This window comes from Gymnoscopelus microlampas (genome assembly GCF_963454915.1).
Source record: "Gymnoscopelus microlampas genome assembly, chromosome: 13".
NCBI lineage: Eukaryota > Metazoa > Chordata > Actinopteri > Myctophiformes > Myctophidae > Gymnoscopelus > Gymnoscopelus microlampas.
The window spans coordinates 16147468-16167333 of record NC_139950.1 but is presented as its reverse complement, the minus strand read 5'-3'; the positions used below and the strand labels follow the sequence as shown (position 1 = coordinate 16167333).

The 19866-nt window shown below is 40.2% G+C and overlaps 1 protein-coding gene across 3 annotated transcripts in view; it reads left to right on the top strand.

Annotated features, from left to right (window-relative positions):
- LOC311059383 (cGMP-dependent protein kinase 1) overlaps positions 1–18982 on the top strand; it is a gene marked incomplete at its 5' end in the record, with an annotated part of 166979 nt that extends 147997 nt beyond the window's left edge. For all 3 annotated transcript variants that reach the window (XM_084077264.1, XM_084077263.1, XM_084077265.1), the window contains 9 exons: positions 1733–1829; positions 2799–2938; positions 4268–4357; positions 4598–4739; positions 6006–6169; positions 8760–8882; positions 8977–9039; positions 10741–10807; positions 11314–18982. In XM_084077264.1, the coding sequence (XP_083933390.1) occupies positions 1733–1829; positions 2799–2938; positions 4268–4357; positions 4598–4739; positions 6006–6169; positions 8760–8882; positions 8977–9039; positions 10741–10807; positions 11314–11412 (985 nt within the window). In that variant the 3' untranslated portion in view covers positions 11413–18982. The remainder of the gene's footprint in view (positions 1–1732; positions 1830–2798; positions 2939–4267; positions 4358–4597; positions 4740–6005; positions 6170–8759; positions 8883–8976; positions 9040–10740; positions 10808–11313) is intronic.
- Positions 18983–19866: the final 884 nt, after the last annotated feature.

Below are 19866 nucleotides of genomic sequence, written 5' to 3'. Positions count from 1 at the left end.
CAGATTCAACTTTCATAGATAATATTCATGTTAATGTGTATTTTCAGACAGTTAACCACTTAAACCCTCAATACTTAGAAAACTTGTACTCGGTCTGTTCTTCCCCCTAGAAGCAAGCCTCTATGCCAAAAATAGCCGATCTACAAGCTCACAATGCCTCGCACTGCGAGGTGTTGTGAGCTTGCTATTTTCGGCTAATGTTCCCCTCAGAATAGGGACGCTAGGGTTGAAGTGGTTAATGTAAAAAAAGAGAATGTCCTATCACACAAAGATTTTGCGGCCCCCCTGTAGTAACTCTGAGGACCCCCTGTTGAAGACCCCTGGATTAGATTATTGCCCAATGTTGCTCAGCTGTGTGTGTGTGTGTGTGTGTGTGTGTGTGTGTGTGTGTGTGTGTGTGTGTGTGTGTGTGTGCGTGTGCATGTGCATGTGTATGTGTCTCGCACACTTGTGAGAGTCCTGAGTCCCCCCCTCCCCCAAAACAACAACCCCCCCAAAAAAACTCAGATATTCCCTAATCTCACTGATCCAGAAACAGCGCTGATGAAACCCCCATCATGATTAAGTACCAAGTTCCAACCAGAGAAGAACTTATTGGACATCTGGGGGGATGTGACGTTTCCAGGGAATGTGTGTGTGTGTGTGTGTGTGTGTGTGTGTGTGTGTGTGTGTGTGTGTGTGTGTGTTCAAGTTGGCTGGGAGATGTTAGAAGTGTTTGGTGGCACAGCGACATACATTTGTGGAATTGCTGAACACAATGTGACTGATGTCTCGGCCTTTGTTCTCCTCCGCTTTAAAGAGTGGAGACGCAGACAGACTGCAGACAGACTGGAGACAGTGGGTCTGTGCACACGCAGAGATGACAGTCGGCCCGTCGTCGGACTAAACACATGCACATGCTGATAGCTCATGCATCCTCATATTTAGAATACTCAGGGCCTGTTACAGTTATTAGTTACGTAATCTCCCGCTCGCAATTATTTTAGGTAATCACAATTATTTGTCCATAGTACATTATTTTGTTAAAGTCGGGCAGAAGAAACGTCTTATCTCCATATTTTAGTTTTTAGTTTTTCCGTAAATGAATGCCCTTACTTGATCATACTACAGTGTCTCACAAAAGCATCAAAAGTAATTTTGAGCTTGTAGATCTACTACTTTTGCTGTTTTTGAATTTGAATCCTGAAAAGTAACAGTTTTCCACCCGAAAGATGATTTATTTGTATATTTCAGTTTTAGGCTTTGTATGTAAAATTATTTGTCATATATCTGCCGTGTGCATTTTTGAGTGGTGCCAACCACTCCTATATCTGACTTTGTCTGTGTGTCCGTCCGTATGTCCAATAAACAAACATTGATGACAACATCAATACGGGGCTCATCAAAGGCACCACTCTCTTCACACAGGGTGTGATTTTTTGTTTACAAAGCCTAAACGGCAAACAGAAATGTCATTTCAATGTTCAATCACAAAAACAAAACCGATTAAATTGTTAATTGCAATTATTTGTACAACAATTCATCATCAACTAAAATGTCATGATCGTGACAGCCCTGCCACGATCATGACATCTGACTGGCTGAGTGCCTCAGAGTGTTTCATAATTAAAACAGGAGTGAGTGAGTGCTAAAAGGAGGTATTTTGGTCACGGCTCATTGAAGGTGGAGCAGCTTCTCTTTCATCAGTGAACCCATCTTTAATCCTGGTTCTTTTCTCTCTCTGACATCACAGATATGAGGCAGAGAACGCCTTTTTCTTCAACCTCAACCTGGCTGACTTCAACATCATCGACACTCTGGGAGTCGGTGGCTTCGGGCGCGTGGAGCTGGTAGGGATGTTTCTGTGATCAACACTAAACCAGGGGTCTTCAACACGGCTGTCCGGCAGCACCTAGGGCAGTGGTTCTCCAAGTGGGGTCCGGGGACCCCCAGTGGTCCTTGGGATATCCAAGTTCACAAAGCGTCACTTTGTGCCACGCTGCAAAATTGTACATCTGCTATTTTAGATTTTTTGTGAAAAGTCCCCAAAAACATAACTGGAAATATTTGAATAATTAAAAAAAATCTCTGCTGTAGGTACCTGGCACAAACCATTTTCAGATGGGGTTCCGTGGTCAAATTATATATCATTTTGGGGGTCCTTGACATGAAAATGTTTGAGAACCAGCCCTCTAAGGGGGGCTGCCAAATGTCTGAAAATACACATTAACATGAACCCAACGTATTATTGGCAAAGATAACGTGTAAGCAAAGAAACATTTAAGTTACACTACACTGATGACAGTGCTGACAAATGAATCTATGAAGCCATCAAAGCTGCAGCATCACTTGGAGATCAACCCATAGTCACTTAAAAGAAAACCTGTGGAATGCTTCCAAGCTACTGTAGTCTCCAATCTGTCCACAGACATTGATGAGACAATCTGCTAAATATAGTGAACTAGCTTTGAAAGCATCTTATCAAGGCGTTCTAACAAAAAGAACGACAGAAAAAAACATTGTTGCTGTAGAGCAGAAACCTCTTATCTCCACGTTTTGAGCTCAAAGATTTGCTACTTTTGCTAGTTTTGGACACCTGAAGGAGACGATAGATAATCTCCAACACGATTTTCGACAATCTTCTCTCTCTGTCTCTCAACTAAACCTTGGCCTGACAAATGTTGAAGACCCCTGCACTAGACTTTATTGGCATTATTATGTGTGTTCCAAGTAGTTCCAAGTTCTCAATAATGACTTGGCGAGCCTCGTTGTTACTTCATGCTTGCATGTCCTCCTCTCCACCTTCCGTCTGTCTCCAGGTTCAGCTGAAGAGTGACGAGAACAAGACGTTCGCCATGAAGATCCTGAAGAAGCGTCACATCGTGGACACGCGGCAGCAGGAGCACATCCGCTCAGAGAAGCTCATAATGCAGGAGGCCCACTCCGACTTCATTGTGAGGTACAACTATTACAACTATGGTTTTCATTTAAGCCACTTTGAACCCCAGTTCACTTTGAACCCCAGTTCACTTTGAACCCCAGTTCAAAGTGAACTGGGAGTTTCTGGGGGGAACATTCACCAAAAACATCAGATCTACAAGCTCAAAACACATTGCAACGCGGTGCGTTTTGAGCTTCGGCTATTTTTGGCGAAGAGATTTGATGTAGATGGAAAAAAACGGTCCGAGACAGAGGTGGGACCAAAGTCACAAGTACAAGTAAGTCTTCGCTCTCGAGTCAAGTCCCAAATCAAGACTTGACAAGTCTCAAGTAAAGAGACTTCACTTTTTTGTCCCAAAGAAGTCCTAAGCTGTCGTTACGCTGTCGTTTTCACGAGCGAGAGTAGGGCATTGACTTATGAGAAAACAAACAAACATGGAGATACGTATAAACGTGTTTTACCCGACAGTGACAATATCTAACAGCATCACTCTGGAACTGTAGGGAAACTCTACTCATAAGAAAATGGAGGCCACTTTGCACAGAATTTGTTTATAGACCCATTAAGCGTGCGTTTAACGTGTTTTTCTCCAAGTGTATGCAATTTAAAACGGATTCAATCCAGAGAGCACGAGAAAGGGGGGTGCAAGGATTTCCATTCTAAAGCAAGATTAATGGTCTCGCTAATAGGGTAACAAATTACATCCTTATACAAACAAATGGCAACCTTATGCATTTCTGTCAGTCGTAGTGTGGGTGAGGAGGAAAGCCCAAACAACACAATGAGAGGATCAGGTGCAAGTGAATCGTTGCTGTCGGGTGGAAACCTTGTATGTCCAAAATTGTTAGCTTTCAGGAAGTGGAAAAACATTACCTGTGTTCTAATGGATCCAATCTAATTGTTATTTAGTCACAAGCTCTTGTTAATACTTTTCATTGGTTCAATATTTATAAGACCCACACAGTTAGCCTTTCACTTTCAAAATGTATCAAAATAGCTACATAAGCTGATCTACAAGCTCACAATGCATTGCGATGCGAGCTTGTAAATCAGCTATTTTCTGTACTTCTGCATCACACAAAGTAGGGCATTTATTTACAAAAAACAAAAAACAAAAAAATGGTAATATGGAGATCTCCATATTACCATTTTTTTGTTTTTTGTTTTTTGTAAATAAATGCCCTACTTTGTGTGATGCAGAACATTACCTGTGTTCTAATGTGCAGAAACCTTGTATCTATACAAGGTTTCTGCACAACAGCAACGATATATTTTAGATAGAACACTGGTTCTACTGTACTGTATCACTAGTACTGCTCTGAGGTATTATTGTTGTTGTGTTTTCAGACTGTATAGAACGTTTAAAGACAGCAAGTACCTCTACATGCTGATGGAGGCGTGTCTGGGAGGAGAGCTGTGGACCATTCTCAGAGACCGGTACGTTTCTTTCATTATCATTACATTTCTATTGAGCTAAACAAACTATAAAACTAATTTGTTTCGAGCTTGCAGATCTGCTACTTTTGTATGATCACGTGGGGCATTCATTTATGAAAAAAATCAAAAAGTTAACATATGGAGATAAGAGATTTCTGCCCGACAACAGCGATATATAGTCTTAGCTTTACCATATTTGAACCTGACTCTGAAGAGCTGTTGCCTCTCGTGGTTTTCCAGGGGTTCCTTCGAGGACTCGACCACTCGGTTCTACACAGCGTGTGTGTCGGAGGCCTTCGCCTACCTGCATTCCAAAGGCATCATCTACAGAGACCTTAAACCAGAGAACCTTATATTGGACCACAGGGGATACGCCAAGCTGGTAAGCAACTCAAACGTGACCCAGAGCCAGATTACAAGAACCTTCTCTTTATAATACTAAAAAAAAGGAATTGCTGCAAACAAACAAGAAATAAATATGACTTGACAGTCATATTATTAGCAGCTGCATTCTGTATTGTGTGTGTGTGTGTGCGTGTGTGTGTGTGTGTGTGTGTGTGTGTGTGTGTGTGTGTGTGTGTGTGTGTGTGTGTGTGATTGTTTTCATAGACCTGATTACTTGTTTTTCGGATTGCTTGTTTCTCTCGCCAAACCTGGCAATTTAGCGTGACTAATCTGCGACGCTAAAGAATGAAGAATCTGCGAATCTGCGACGCTAAACGCTGTAATGTTTTTTATATAAGTGGTGGCAACATTTTTTGACACCACACGGTCTTCCCAACAATAGTTAAGATTGAAGTCAGTGTGAACATGGCCAAATAATAACTTAATAGCCAAACTATGTCTAATGAAGCACGCTAGCATTTAGGCTAACCCTCCTGCCTGAGGCTGCAGTAAGACTTGCACTGTCTGTGAATGAGGGGAGCGCAGCGGAGCACGGTTACTGCGGGGGGGGGGCCGTCTCCCCATTCGTGTCGCCATTGGCTTAAAGGAGTGAAGGACAGCCAGGTCAGCCAATGACACTTAGGTGTCACTCAGGTGTCGGACTAGGTCTGAGCCTGTTTGTAGAGCAGCAGCTTTGCAGCTGCTAAAAATAAATGTATTCCTACTGTCTCTTACTTGAATGGGCAATAAACAACATTCAGCCACTAGATGGTGCTCTTTTACTATTACATAAGGTTAGCTATTTCACTGTAATTTTATGAGCCAGCAATCACATATTTTGCAACATCGCAATTACTTTAGAAAAAAATGTAATTAAGATACTTCCAGCATGTTGTTTCCTTTGTTGTTATCTTTGTACTTTCTTCTTTTTTTTTTTTTTGTCTTGTATTTTGTCTGTTCTGTCCATTATATGTTGTGTATGGTATGTCTTGTCTTGTTATAATCGTAAGTAATGTAGCTATTGATTTAAGAATGTCCTTGTAATGTCTATTGTATGTCTTGTCAAAAAAAAAATGTTTGCATCATCTGTTAAAAGAAATGTATCTGTTTGTTTGTCCACAAAAGAAAAGAAAATACAAATCATAAAAAAAAGATACTTCCAGCATGGCCATACCGTATATATCTGAATGAATGGAAATTAATTTTCATATGTGCTGCTTTCTTGATTGATAAAACACAAACTGTATCACACTATTTCTCTCAGGTGGATTTTGGCTTTGCAAAAAAGATAGGTTTTGGGAAGAAGACGTGGACGTTCTGTGGGACGCCGGAGTACGTAGCACCAGAGATCATCCTGAACAAGGGCCACGACATCTCAGCAGACTACTGGTCTCTAGGAATCCTCATGTTTGAACTGTTGACTGGCAGGTAGGCACAAGCCCGGACATGTCCCTTACAGCAGCGCTTCTCTGCTTCTCTGACAACCGTTTCATGTCAAGGACCCCCAAATTTATATGTATTTGGCCGTGGACCCCCATCTGCCAGGGACCCGCAGCAGAGAATATTTGTGTTAAATGTTTTCAATATTATTAAACATTTTCCAATACTTTCAAGATTAAATTCTGTTACACAGGTAGAAAGATGCACCCAATTGTATTTAACCGGTTAAACACAATGGGTCCCAATCCCCACACACTGGAGGTGTCAAGTGTCAAACAGCTTTTGACGCGTCTTTCAGAGCTCTGTTCTATTTTCGAGCGACGACAAGGGGCACAGACCACCAACACAAAAGTATCGAAAGTAGCAGATCCACAAGCTCCAAATGCGGCGTGAAGCGTTTTGAGCTTGTAGATCTGCTACTTTTGCTACTTTTGAATTTGAATCCTGAAAGGTAAAAGTTTTGGACATATGTGGTTTCCACCCGACAGAGACGAAATGTTTATGTTTTCACTTGTTTGATCGTTCTAAATTCTAGTCTGAGAAACAAGTCCATATTTTTATTAAATAGGTTTGCACAGATCTTTGAATAATGCTAGGTCTTGTCTGTGTCTTCCTTTGCACGTACCAGCTGGTGATGTCAGCAAAAATTAAACAGCAAAAATATAGATGAGGAGAAGGACATAGAAAACTACGTTACTACTCTATTATGATGGCAAACTAGCCTGAATATAAAGACACTTCACGACTTCACGTTATAAGATAGAAGTTTAATACATGAGCTCCTGGTAGAAGTATACATTAAACATTCTGTTGGAACAGTAGTTCTCGAGGGGGAAAAGCAGGGAGAGTGCCTAGTAAGTTGTACAAAGATACGAGCGGAACAGCTTGTGTCACGGGACCAAGCTTTACCCTAAACCAAAGATACCACGGCCTGTGCCATGTCATCTTGACTCTTCGATGTTCAGATGGTGCTACGTCATGATGGCACCATTCTGTGTTTGACTGGCTCCCACAGAACACAGAATAGATTTCAAAATACTGCTCACCACCTACAAGGCCCTCGACAACCAAGCTCCCCCCTACCTTTCCGACCTCCGCACCGCCACGCCCCCCTCCCGTTCCCTCAGGTCTGGTGATGCCGAGGTGCCAACCTCCTGGATGTCCCCACGACAAAGAAACAAACCTGGGGTGACAGGGCTTTCTCAGTTGCAGCCCCCTTGCTTTGGAACTCACTCCCAGCTCACATCAAAGGGGCAGCCCCACCCTTGCCCTGTTCAAAACCTCCCTCAAAACCCACGTTTCCCCACCTAATTCTAACCCCCCCTTTAAATTGTAATGTTTTCTTAGTTTTTAGCTTTTTAACTAGTTATTCTCTTAATAAAGTTGTTTCTTTTGTTCTGTTGTTGTAGTACAGATAAAACCACTATATAAATTGGATATATTATTATTATGGTCAGAACATATCATAATTCTCACGCTTCAAATTCTCTCACCTTCTCTGTGAACAAGTAGCCTCATGTTTCGCACATCACTGATGCTGATGTGTCATTGAGGCTTTATCTGTCCTGAGTTTTGCGTCTAGCTGTGAATAGCTCAGAGATGTAGAAATACTTTAGCGTGCTAATGTTTCAGACAGAGAGGATGTTTTCATTAGCCTGGAATCCCAGCCCATGATGTCATGCACAGGTACATTTTTTAGCTAATCCTCAACCCACCTCTGAGACACAAGGAGAGTAGACGGAAACAGTAAAGTCATACAGTGAGCATTAGTGAGGACCGATAATGGAGATAAAGTTGAGAAACGTTCACTTTCAATGCAATGCCCTAGTACAATGGTTCTCAAAGTGAGGTCAGGTGACCTAGGGGTCCTTGACTGGGTTCCAGGGGGTCCCCAGCAACCTCTGATAATATAGCATCAAAATATGTTTACCCACTTTAACCCCATCTGCTGTTTGAAAATATCCCATCTACAATGCACTGTGACTTTATAGATCTGCAATTTTTCCAAAAAAATGACAAAATGTGGACATTTTTAAAACATTTTAAAGGACGACTTCACCCATTTTCAACCTATCTTCATATAATTGATCCTCACTAATGCTCATGATAAAATGGTACCATTGTTTTCTACTCAGTCTGTGTCTCAGAGGAGGGCTGTGGACAGTTCAGAGTCCCGTCTACCAGTGACATCATCGATGGGGGATCCAAGCTAAAAGAAACGGCAGGCTTTCTATTCCTGGAAAGTTGCAATGCAATAATAGAAGCCATTGTTCTCACGTTAATACAAATCTAAATAAAAACATTGAAATCTTATTGGAAAAAAATCCTGCCTAACAATGATGTCACTGGTAGACGGGTTTCTGAAGTGTCCACAGCCCTCCTACACAGACCGAGTAGAAAATTGTACGATTTTATCAGGAGCATTAGTGAGTCACTGGCAGAAAATCTTTTTAGATTGAGGTTTGCAGCCAAATACACTAATCTGAAGGTCCTTTGACAGGAAAACATTTGAGAACCAATGTAATTCAATACGTTTCATAAGATTGTGGATAATAGCATCTGTGTCACTGCTCCACAGCCCTCCTTTCTCTGGTCCTGATCCTATGAAGACCTACAACATCATCCTGAGGGGGATCGACATGATCGAATTTCCAAAGAAGATTACCAAAAATGCTGCCAACTTAATCAAAAAACTGTGCAGGTGAATGTTTAATGCCTCCAGCACTTTACCTTGTTCTGATTGGTTGATTTGTTGCAACACGGACTTACCGCTTGTGTGGTCTTGTTTTTTATAGGGACAATCCATCTGAAAGACTGGGAAACTTGAAAAATGGCGTGAAAGACATACAAAAGCACAAGTAAGTACACAAATATGAACTCCTGGGGTTTAAATGTCTTGCTCAGGGACACCTCAACACATTACCGGGTCTGGGAATTGAACCTGGGCCCTTCTGCTGCCCAGGCAGCCTCTCTACTCATTCAGGTATGGCTGCCTCTTGTCCTTAAAAAACACTTGAACCTATTCTGGGCATGTCATAATAGGTTTACGTTTGGCGTAAGTAGGTCAACATGCGCTGAAAAAAGCCAATCTACAAGCTCACAACATTGTAGTGATCTTGTAGATCGGCTATTTTTGGCAAAGGGATTTGGTGTAGCGCACAGGTGTCCAAACTCTTTTTCAAAGGGGGCCATGCCTTTTTTGATTGATTGATTGATTTATTGAATACTTTATCGACAAGTTGAAAACAGTACTGCAAGTACAATTATGCAAGCAATGCTAAAAGGATAACACAAAAAAAGCCTTGAGGCCTTGTTTCCTTTGTGGTCCTAGGGTATTCAATTCATCATAAAGACATACAAAATATCGTTGCTGTCGGGCAGAAACCTCTTTATCTCCATATTTTAACTTTTTGTGTTTTTGCCTACAAAAGCATCAAAAGTAGCAGATCTACAAGCTCGAAACGGGGCGTGAAGCGACACGTTTGGAGCTTGTAGATCTGCTACTTTTGAATTTGAATCCTGAAAAGTAACAGTTTTGGACATATGAGGTTTCCACCCGACAGAGACAATAAACAAAAGCCTTAGGGCCAACTGCATCTTCTGTCATACTGTACCTTTGAACCATAACAAAGTCACAAACAAGTGCATTGCATTACAACAGTTTGATTTGAACTACAGTGCAATATCAATAGTGTTTTGTAGGGCAGTGTAGAAACATTTAAGCCACTCAAATGTGCTGTGAACTAAACCGAAGCAATTACGCTTTCTGCACATTGACCCTTACAACACACATTGTTGTAAGGGTCCATTTGGTTCCATGTGTACAATCTCAGAGTTACAGAGCTAGTAAGGGCCCATTTGGTTCCTAACTATCAATCATTTAACTGGGGACCATTGCTATTATATTTACAGTCCAATACATTGTCTTTTGTTCACATTTATTTTAATAAAAAATAAAATGATTGAAAGAAAAAACTCCCACACACTGTCTTCAAATGCAAGAAAAAAACGCTTAAGATAACCTGATGAAGGCCTAATAGACTGAAACGTTATTATATTCCCATTAAACCTTGTTTTCTTGCATTTGAAGACAGTGTGCCGGAGTGTTTTTCTTTCAGTACGTTGGGGGCCCTCGTCTGGTCTTCTCCTACGTACCTGTCGCCTTTGTATGTGTGCAAAAGGCTTATTAATACAAAATTAAATAAAATAAAACATATTTTACATCGTGAGAACGAAGGAGACAACACGTAACAATCTGCCCAGGTTAACTTCAATGTATGATTTTCACATGACTATTACTGGCCGACCATAAATGATGCATTGTTGTATTGGAAGCCATGGGCCATATAAAATTTCCCCTCGTGCCACGATTGTGCCACGATTGTCCCCCGGGCCTGACTTTGGACATGTCTGATTTAGAGGTGGAAAAAAATGAGCGCCAAGTACAGACCCCTGGGGGATCCCTGTCAACGAAGAATAGAGTTTAAGAAGTGATTAAAGACTGCATGATGATCATCTGCTGGAGGAAATTGGTTCAAAACGGTTGATGTTTTTCCTAGATGGTTCGAAGGCTTTAATTGGGAGGGCTTGAAGAAAGGGACGTTGACCCCTCCTATCATCCCTAATGTAAGTATAGATTATGTCACGTCTTGCATATCTCCTTATCTCCTTTGTTTATGTTCTAGCCAAGGTTCTTATAGTTTTGCATTTTTTTATTCGTTATTATTAAAAAAGAGTACTTTTTGTTTAGCATTCATGTTTAGTTTTAATTTGTTTGTAAAGCAGGTTTGCTTTGACATACATTTTTTGAAAAGGCTTAGTTTTAGCTGATCTACTGAGCTTGCAGATCAGCCATTTTCACTACGGTATTTCTTTTAAGATTAACAGAGCTTAAAACGTATACGCCGCTAAATTATGTTTTAATTCATTTTAGTAAACACACAACAGTTTCAATTAAGTATGTAAGTATTTCGTGTAAAGCCACATTTACATTTTTATTTCAGTTAACTAAAATGTTTTCGTTAACAGTTAAATAAAAACCCTGCTTCTGACCAAGTTTATTTGCTTTCAGTTCAGACTCCATATTATGCAGACCGCTGACCTGTCTCTTATGTGTTTGGTTCCAACTAAAGGTGACATCAGCAGTCGACACGAGTAACTTCGACAGCTTCCCAGAGGACAACGAGGACCCGCCCCCCGATGACAACTCTGGCTGGGACGTCGATTTTTAGAAGGAAAAAAAACAAAACAAAAACCTTGTACCGCCTGCAAAGTAAAAAACAAACAAAAAAAAACAAGAAAAACTTTGGCTTGGAGCAGGCCATCTGCAGGACACAGCTGTGATGTAAAAAAAAAACTGCGTTAAGAAAATGAAGAGTATACCGAAAAGAGATAAAGGGACAGATGGCACAATGTCCTCTGGGGGTCACCGATATGCCTTCACTTCACTGTGGCTCTGGAATTAGCATTTATAAACGGGACCGCTGTAGCACTCCTTCAGTGCCGTCTTTCACAGCTCACCTCAGAATGCAAAAAAAAACAAAGGTGCAGGGACACACACGCGCGTACACACACACTCTCACACACAAACACACACACACACACACACACAAACATACGTACACAGAGTGATTACACAAGGCTGTCAACGGAGCCAGGATTTGCCTCTATAGCAGGGAATGTGATGTGAAATCTGTTGATTAACAGGATGTGATGGTGAAATGTTCGCAAAGAATGGTTTGAAGCGGGATTGTACTTTTCCTTTTTTTTGCTCACGTTGTTGCTTATGAGTGATTGGTTGGAGACAGGGGGGGCAGGTGTCCCCAACAAACTTTTTTTTTTCATCAGGATGTGGGGGATAATAGGCTCTGTGGTTGACTGCAGTTCCCTTTCCCAGAAGGTGGTATTCCCGTTTCCTGTAGGCTACCAGGTCAGTTTTTGTGTAGCTTAATTCCCAAACTTCCCAAACAATTTTTTATGGGTTGTGAGTAAATACCCCTTTATTTTTTGGGGTTTCCTACATTTTGTTTTTAATTATTATTATTTCAAAAGATTTTCTCTGCTGTTTTCACTACTTTTTAAAAGTATTTTTCCCTCTTATTAATGGAATGTTTATTCTTTTTTTATTCTTTTAATACAACTTTTTGGGGATTTTTTCCCCAAGCTCACATCGCTTGTAGATCTACTATTTTCACTAGTTTGTGTCCCGGGGAGACATCAAATTTCTCTTTTAGGTCTTGAGCTAAAAGGTTTGGGATCCACTGGCTTAGTAAAAAATGCATGGGTTCCCGAGGCTACTGGCTTAGTGGATTGGTTCAGCATGAGATTTAAACTGGAAACACAACACTTTCATATGTGTTTCCGTGTTCAAATCTGCTGCTGAGATCAAATGAAGCTATGAGATACTGACCCAGAAGTGGAACAGGAACCAGAAATGCCGCCTTCTGGAAAAGGGAACTATACAGTCATGCTCAGAGCCTATTTTTTCAGCAGTTAGCACACCACCTATTGACTGCAACCTTTCAACAGAAAAGAACAGAACATGATAAACTATGTAAGCACTCAAGTGTTATTATTTTAACTGTGGTGAAAAAAAAAAACGGGACAATTTGGTAGTGAGTGAATGTTGAAAACCGGGGACATTTGAGTGTGTTAGAGATATTTGTCAGGACTCTGGACACCCAGCTTGAAACTGGGACAACCGTCCCGGCCAAACCTGGGACGTCTGGTCACCGTACCTCTGCCTCCATAAGAAGAGCCTGTAGTAGCTGGTTTATGGTTATTAATATGCAGCTGCTAGGCTGCTGTCTTTGATGCCTTCCACTAAAAGGAAACAAGATGTTTAAACACTATGGCTGCATCTCAGGTACTTATTTTGCTCTGTCCTATAGCTCCTCTATCCTCACTCCTACAAGGTTATGTAAAGAAGAAAAGGGCATCTATAGACGAATCCACACAGCGGCAATCATAACTGCGGTGTCAAACAGATGCTGCTCCTCACCGCGACACCGCAGCTACAGGCAGCGCTCTGTGGATTCGTCAATATGAAGGTATGTTTTGCAAAATTCGAGAGGTGGTAGATTTGATTTGACCACTCGTAAAATGTGATGTGCACACGTCTCCGGGTAGCTCAGTCGGTAGCCTTTGGACCACAAGGTCATGGGTTCGATCCCGGGCACCACCAACTCTGCGTATGAGTAGCACGGCTTGAGTGCGGCAAGTCGTGCCGTAAGTACTGGGAGCTGGTGGTAGGTGTGGTGCTCCAACTCAGCAATCCATCTCCCAGGGGCCTAGCACATTGTACCGGCGATAGACTCCCACGATCTCGGGCTGATACCGACAATAAGCCCCTCCGATCTACTTACTTACGTACACTGAAATATGCTCTTGCATAAAACATTGTAAATTGAAGTCACAAAGAATAAACAGTTCTCGTTGTGCAACTGTCGATCTACACGTGTGTGAATATTGTTTCTGTGACTTTGCTTTTTTTCTTTTTCTTTATGTGACTTCAAACTCTGACACATGTAAATGTGACTGGATTACAAGTTACAGGTTCAGATTTCAGTGAGTTTGAGTGCTCAAATCAAATCTACAAGCTCTCGAATTATGCAATTTATCTACCTTCAGTATGGATAATGGATAATCGAATATTAAAACCACTATTCGACACTGTACATCAAAGTCGAATATTCGCTGATATTACTTTTGTTTTTAATATTATTTGTATTATTATTATTTATATTTTTTTATAAAACAGTGGCAATATATCTACAGCAGATATGCAGCTGTGGGCTCTGGTGTTGGATAGTTCTCCTAATCCATTCATGGTTGATTGTGTTCAGATTGTCAAATAATTTCATGCTGTTCAATACGTGACGTTGTGTCACTCAATGCAGGTGGGGCGCTAAAACGGCAGCACTCATGCCAGGAAGATAAAACATGACTGCCTGCAACACTGCATTTTAATGAGAAATGCTGAGAATTCCTCGTTTTTATTGGATGAAAGAAATATGATATATCACCCGCAGATATTCGGCTATTTGAATACTTTTTGGTATTCGAAGTCGAATACTAAAATTCTGTATTTGTGAATGGCCTACCGTGGATACCCTTTCCTTCTTTGCATAACCTTATAGGGGTGAGGATAGAGGGGCTAGGACAGGGCAGAATAAGGACCTGAGACGTGGCCTATGGCCTGCAAGAAGAAAACTGGTACCAAGTGCTCAAAACAAAAGCCTGAATGTTACTGACTTTCTTGTTCTCTTGAGACATCTATATGGTATATGTACTGTACATAATATTTGGTTGTGTTCTCACACATGCACACACAAGGCTACAATTAAACACATAGTGCATTGTATACTGCAGTTATTTACCTTAAAAAAAGCACAAATACTGTTATATGTGCTTTGAAAAGAGTAAGACTCTCTTAAGTGCCCTGCTACTATACAAATCCAATCGACACACACCCCGTCCCGCCACACCAATGAAGAAACATTTCGGAAAAGCAATGTGTTATTTATGCACTTAGGACGATTAACTTCGGCAGTGTTATTAGCTAGCTTTTTGTTTTTCATCAAGTCAAAGCAACCACATTTGTTTTTCCTGCCGGCAAATTGAGTGGGTTTAGCCACGCGCTACGATACGTATGAATTCTTATGTACACGGTAAGATCCAGAGTTAAATTAACACTCTGGATTTGACTGTGTTGCTGGGGCTGGGCGATATGACTTTAAATCAATATCACAATTATTTCAAAATGTTGCCTCGATTATGATTAATGAACAATTATTTTTTTCTTAAGTGAAAATAGCAATACAAGCTCATAACGTATCGCGATGCAACGTGTTGTGAGCTTGTAGATCATTGCACGCCACCAAACGAAGTATGTACAATGGTGGCTATTGGGATTTATTTATTTTGTCAATGTCGACATAAGAAAGGTTATTTGATTAACCTAACGTGAGCAAGATTAAGTCGTTTTTTGGTTCTAAATGTCGGTATATTTGCGATATATTTTGGATGAATTGCCCAGCCTTATGTGTAGCCATCCAGTAGTTCAGGTATACTTTCACATCCATAGGCTGTGCCCCCTAATGTGAAATGATCAGATCCGCTCAACATGTAGCGTAGCTTTGACCCGGTGACATATGTTTTCAATGACTCTGGTGCTGTTAATGCTGAACTATGGTGAGGAGGAGAGTGGTATAAAGACAACAACACTGGTAACTGTTTCTGTACATGAAGAATTATGTTTGTGCTAGATTCCTTTTGTAACACTTCATCATTTGGGCACCTAAACATTGTGGGCACCTCAATGTTAAATTGGCCATTTATGTTCCCAAAATGTAAAAGAAAATGTGAATTTGGGAAGTGGCCTGAATTTACGTAAAGTATATACATGGTTTGCATATGCTTGAACATTTAACATTTAATGCCTAATATTTCAACAATTGCTACATTTACTACAAACCTTGTGGCTAGCCTGTCATTATAGGCATAAACAAGAAGTTGAAGGCCTGATAATGATGTACCGCGTATGTATTACTTCAGAATTCAGACCATATTTTCCAAATTAGCCAAATTAGATGCCCACCATGTTTAGGTGTCCAAAAAAAAGTTAAAATATGGAGATAAGAGGTTTCTGCCCGACAACAGCGATTTGCATCTAAACTAAGGTGGGACGTCGGTATTTGACACCGCATTAGCCTCTGTTGGTGTTACAACATGGGGTGTTCTTTTAAGTGTAACTTTGTGTTTATCACAATCAGTAGCTATGACCATGGTGAATCTTCTCTCTTTCTGGAAATAAGGCACAATTTCAAAACATCACACGTCATCTTTGACTGTTGCATCGACATGACATGACACCATTGTTCCACGGGTTCCACTGTTACAGAAATTAACCAGTGGTGGAAGAAATAAAATGTTTTACTAAAGTGAAAGTAGCAATACCACCACAACGTAGAAACAACTTGTTACAAGTAAAAGGCCTGTATTCAGTATTGAGAATTTGATGCCAATTAAGTATTGGCATTAAAATTTGAACTAAAGTAAAAAATACTCTTTTTCTAAATGTATCAAACTTTTTTCAAGAATAGCAGATTTACAAGTTCACAACATGCCGCGTGGCATTGTGAGCTTGCAGCTCGGTTATTTTCGAGTAGCCGAAGAAGGGCTTAATTTGTAATACTAATTTAAATCTACAGAGTAACTTGTAACTAGTTTGAAAATGATTGTAGTGAGGTAAAAAGTATTTGAAAAAAGGACATACTCAAGTAAAGTAAAAGTATCTCAAAATCAAACTTTAAATACAGCACTTGAGTAAATGTACATCTTTTCTTTGCACCACTGGACCACTATCCCTACGCGGTGAATGACCGAAGCAGATGCTGTTTTGTGAATGCCCACCACCATGTTAATTAGCACCAAACTTATCAATTCATCATCATCTCACATTATGTCCAATCATCAATAATCACAGCTTACTAAAGTCTGATTTATACTTAGTATTAGGGATGCACCGATGTGGGAATTCTGGGCCGATACCGATATTTATCTATTTAGTTTTTGTTGTTTATTTCCACTTTTGTGGCCGGGAAACAAATACATTCTCATTATAAGAAATAACTGCTCCAGATCTGCAGTTTGTTGGGCTGCAGATAAGCTGTGTCACAACAACAGATAAACAATGGACACTGCCATCGGTGAATGTCAACTTATTTGCCGATGTGCCAATGGCAGTCAACAAGGCAAATATTGTCCGTTAACCGATATATGGTTGATATATTGGTGCATCCCTACTTAGTATACTTAGTGCCGCACTCAGAAAATAGCCTATCTTCAACCTCACAACGCGCCGCAACGCGCTGTGAGGTTGAAGAGTCACTATTTTCTGTGCGCGACATTGGCGCGCAACTAAGTATGAATTACGCTTCAAGGTAGAGCAATGTAAGTGCCTTAAATTCAATGGCATTCAAAACATTTAACATCACGTCACCTTTTCAATGCTGCATGCACAAATAAACACCTCAAAAAAACAATTTTGTCCTCCAAGATGGCTGCTTCTCATCCTTTCGTTTTTTAAAGTAATAAAATACATTGATCGCTGCATAAAGGGGATTTCTAATGTCGTTGAATGGTTAACAAACTGTCTATTATAACAAATGTCCTGTTGTGATGATTGCTTTCACAGGAGCCATTTCTGTCTAATGTTAAATGTATCTGTCGGGCGGAAACCCTGTATGTCCAAAACTGTTACTTTTCAGCAAATTTTTTAAACAACCTTTGTTCCAGTGAATCCAATATACTTATTTTGTCTCAATTGATAATACCTTTCATTTGTGAAATGTTTATAAAACCCACAGACACACGTAACACTTTCACTTTAAAGCTGCACTATAACTTTCCTCTTCTACCCCGGATTTGAACCCGGTTTCCTGCGCAAGTGCTGACATTTTTACCTTTTTTGAGCTAATAGAGCCTGCATGCCTGCTTGCTCAGGGGATACATTGAATCTTGACCATCAGGTGGTCAAACTTCGTGTCAGATCCTGTGTCTAGGTGAGACATGACCTTTGACACGATCTAAATGTCCCATAGAAGAGCAGGGAGGGACACTAAACACAACAACCCCAATTAAGTTACATTCAATTAACCACTTAAACCCCAGCATCCGTATTGTGGGGAAAGCTTTCGCAGAAAATAGCAGATCAATCGGCTATTTTCAGCAAAAGCTTCCCCCACAATAACAGAAAACAGCAAAGACACTAGTATAGAACCCTGAGGGACCCCGGTTACCCATATGGGGTTTAAGTGGTTAACTACTCTACCATACAGATTGGACAAATGTATTCATTCAAAAATAGTTACATGGTTCCACTTTAACTTCCCAAATGTTTCACAAATAGCAAAAAGGGCACATCTACAAGCTCAAAACGTGACACATTGTGTGAGCACCAAAGTAGGGCATTAATTTACGGAAAAAAACATTAAAAAGTTGAAATATGGAGATGTGGTTTCTGCCCGACAGCATGTCATATATGGTATGTGGATATAGCCTATCTGTTATACCATGCATCAGCTGCACTGACATGCTCTTCTCCAGACCTTATAATGGATAGCATTTGAGATTTATTTGATTAAATACATTTACAGCGTCTGACACTAAATACTGCAGAAGGAGAAATTTTCAATCACTCTTCATGTCAATGTAATTTAGCAAGCGTTCTGTTTTTGAAGATAATCAGAGATGACAAGAACGATTTGTAGTCTTTCGTAATACACCCATATGACAATCATTATTGTGTATTACCGTTATAAAACGTTAGGAACGCGATAGAACCAACTGACTATTATTATGATAGCCTATAGTCAGATTAAATAAATGTTTTACTGAAAGCTAATTTAATGTTTAACGTTTTCTTGCTATTGTGGAGAAAAGCTCAACTCTGATGCAGTTGTTTGTCCAGGAAACCAAATATAAAATTAGATCACTAGACATAATCAGACCACTAATGCAGGAGTCCTTACAGTGGTTCTCAACCTTTTCAGGCTGTGACCCCCCAAAATAATCACATTTGAACTGGGGACCCCCCACCCTGATAAGCACTTGGAATGTAGGAGTTGAGGCATTCAATTTTGTTTGAATCTGTTCCACAGATACATATTGTGAAAATAGCAGATCTACAAGCTATGAGCTTATAGATTGTCTATTGTCAAAATGTTTGCCTCTTTCTTATATTATTTGACAATTTAGCCAATGTTTGAGCAGTTTTTATAGTATCGTTTGTTGATTACTTTTGATGCAGTAATGGTCTTTTTATTTTATTTCTTTTTTTTTATGTATTAAAAAGGCCTTAAAAGTCCTTAAATTAAATCACTTCACTGTCATCTGGGGACCCCCAATAAATCATGTGCCCACAGGTTGAGAACCACTGCTGTAATGCAGGAGTCCTAACACATGAAAAGGAAATATGATTTACCAATTTTCCAAGTTTATGGCTGATCATTTTCATCCCCATTTCATCCATTTAATCCCTTTCCAAACCCAACTGTTTTGACTCATTTTTTATTGATGTCGCGGTACCTTATTATATTTGCCTTGTGTTTATTTATGCTGTAAATTAATTTCACAGTGCCTAGTGTAACATTTTTAACACCATAGAGTAAAGATACAATACTTTTTGAGTGGTGTTTGTCTCTGTTATTTAATTTTGAAGAATTATTATTTGTGCTCCATCTTCAAAAACAATCAACAGAAGCCTAGGCCTAAAAAACATAGGCCTAAATTGAAACTGCTATGTTTAAATCTTGCCACTGGATGGCGCTGAATGTAAACGGATTCTTCCTTCCCATGTCTTCAGCTTATTTATAAGATAGCTGTACCACCATCTCTCTCTCTCTCTCTCTCTCTCTCTCTCTCTCTCTCTCTCTCTCTCTCTCTCTCTCTAATAATGTTGCATTGCATCAGAAATCATTTTCCTTTTGATTGATGTCGTCGGGGTTCGAGTGGTAAATGGAGATTACTTCACGTTTTTCTAGTCCCAGTGTTATTCTCACAACAAATCTGTTGGGGGGGGGGGGGGGTACAGGGAAATGGCCTCAGCCATAACAACAGGGTGACACTTCTCTGCGAGAGATCAAAGGAGATCAAAGTCCATCAAAGGAGCTCACCTTACCAAC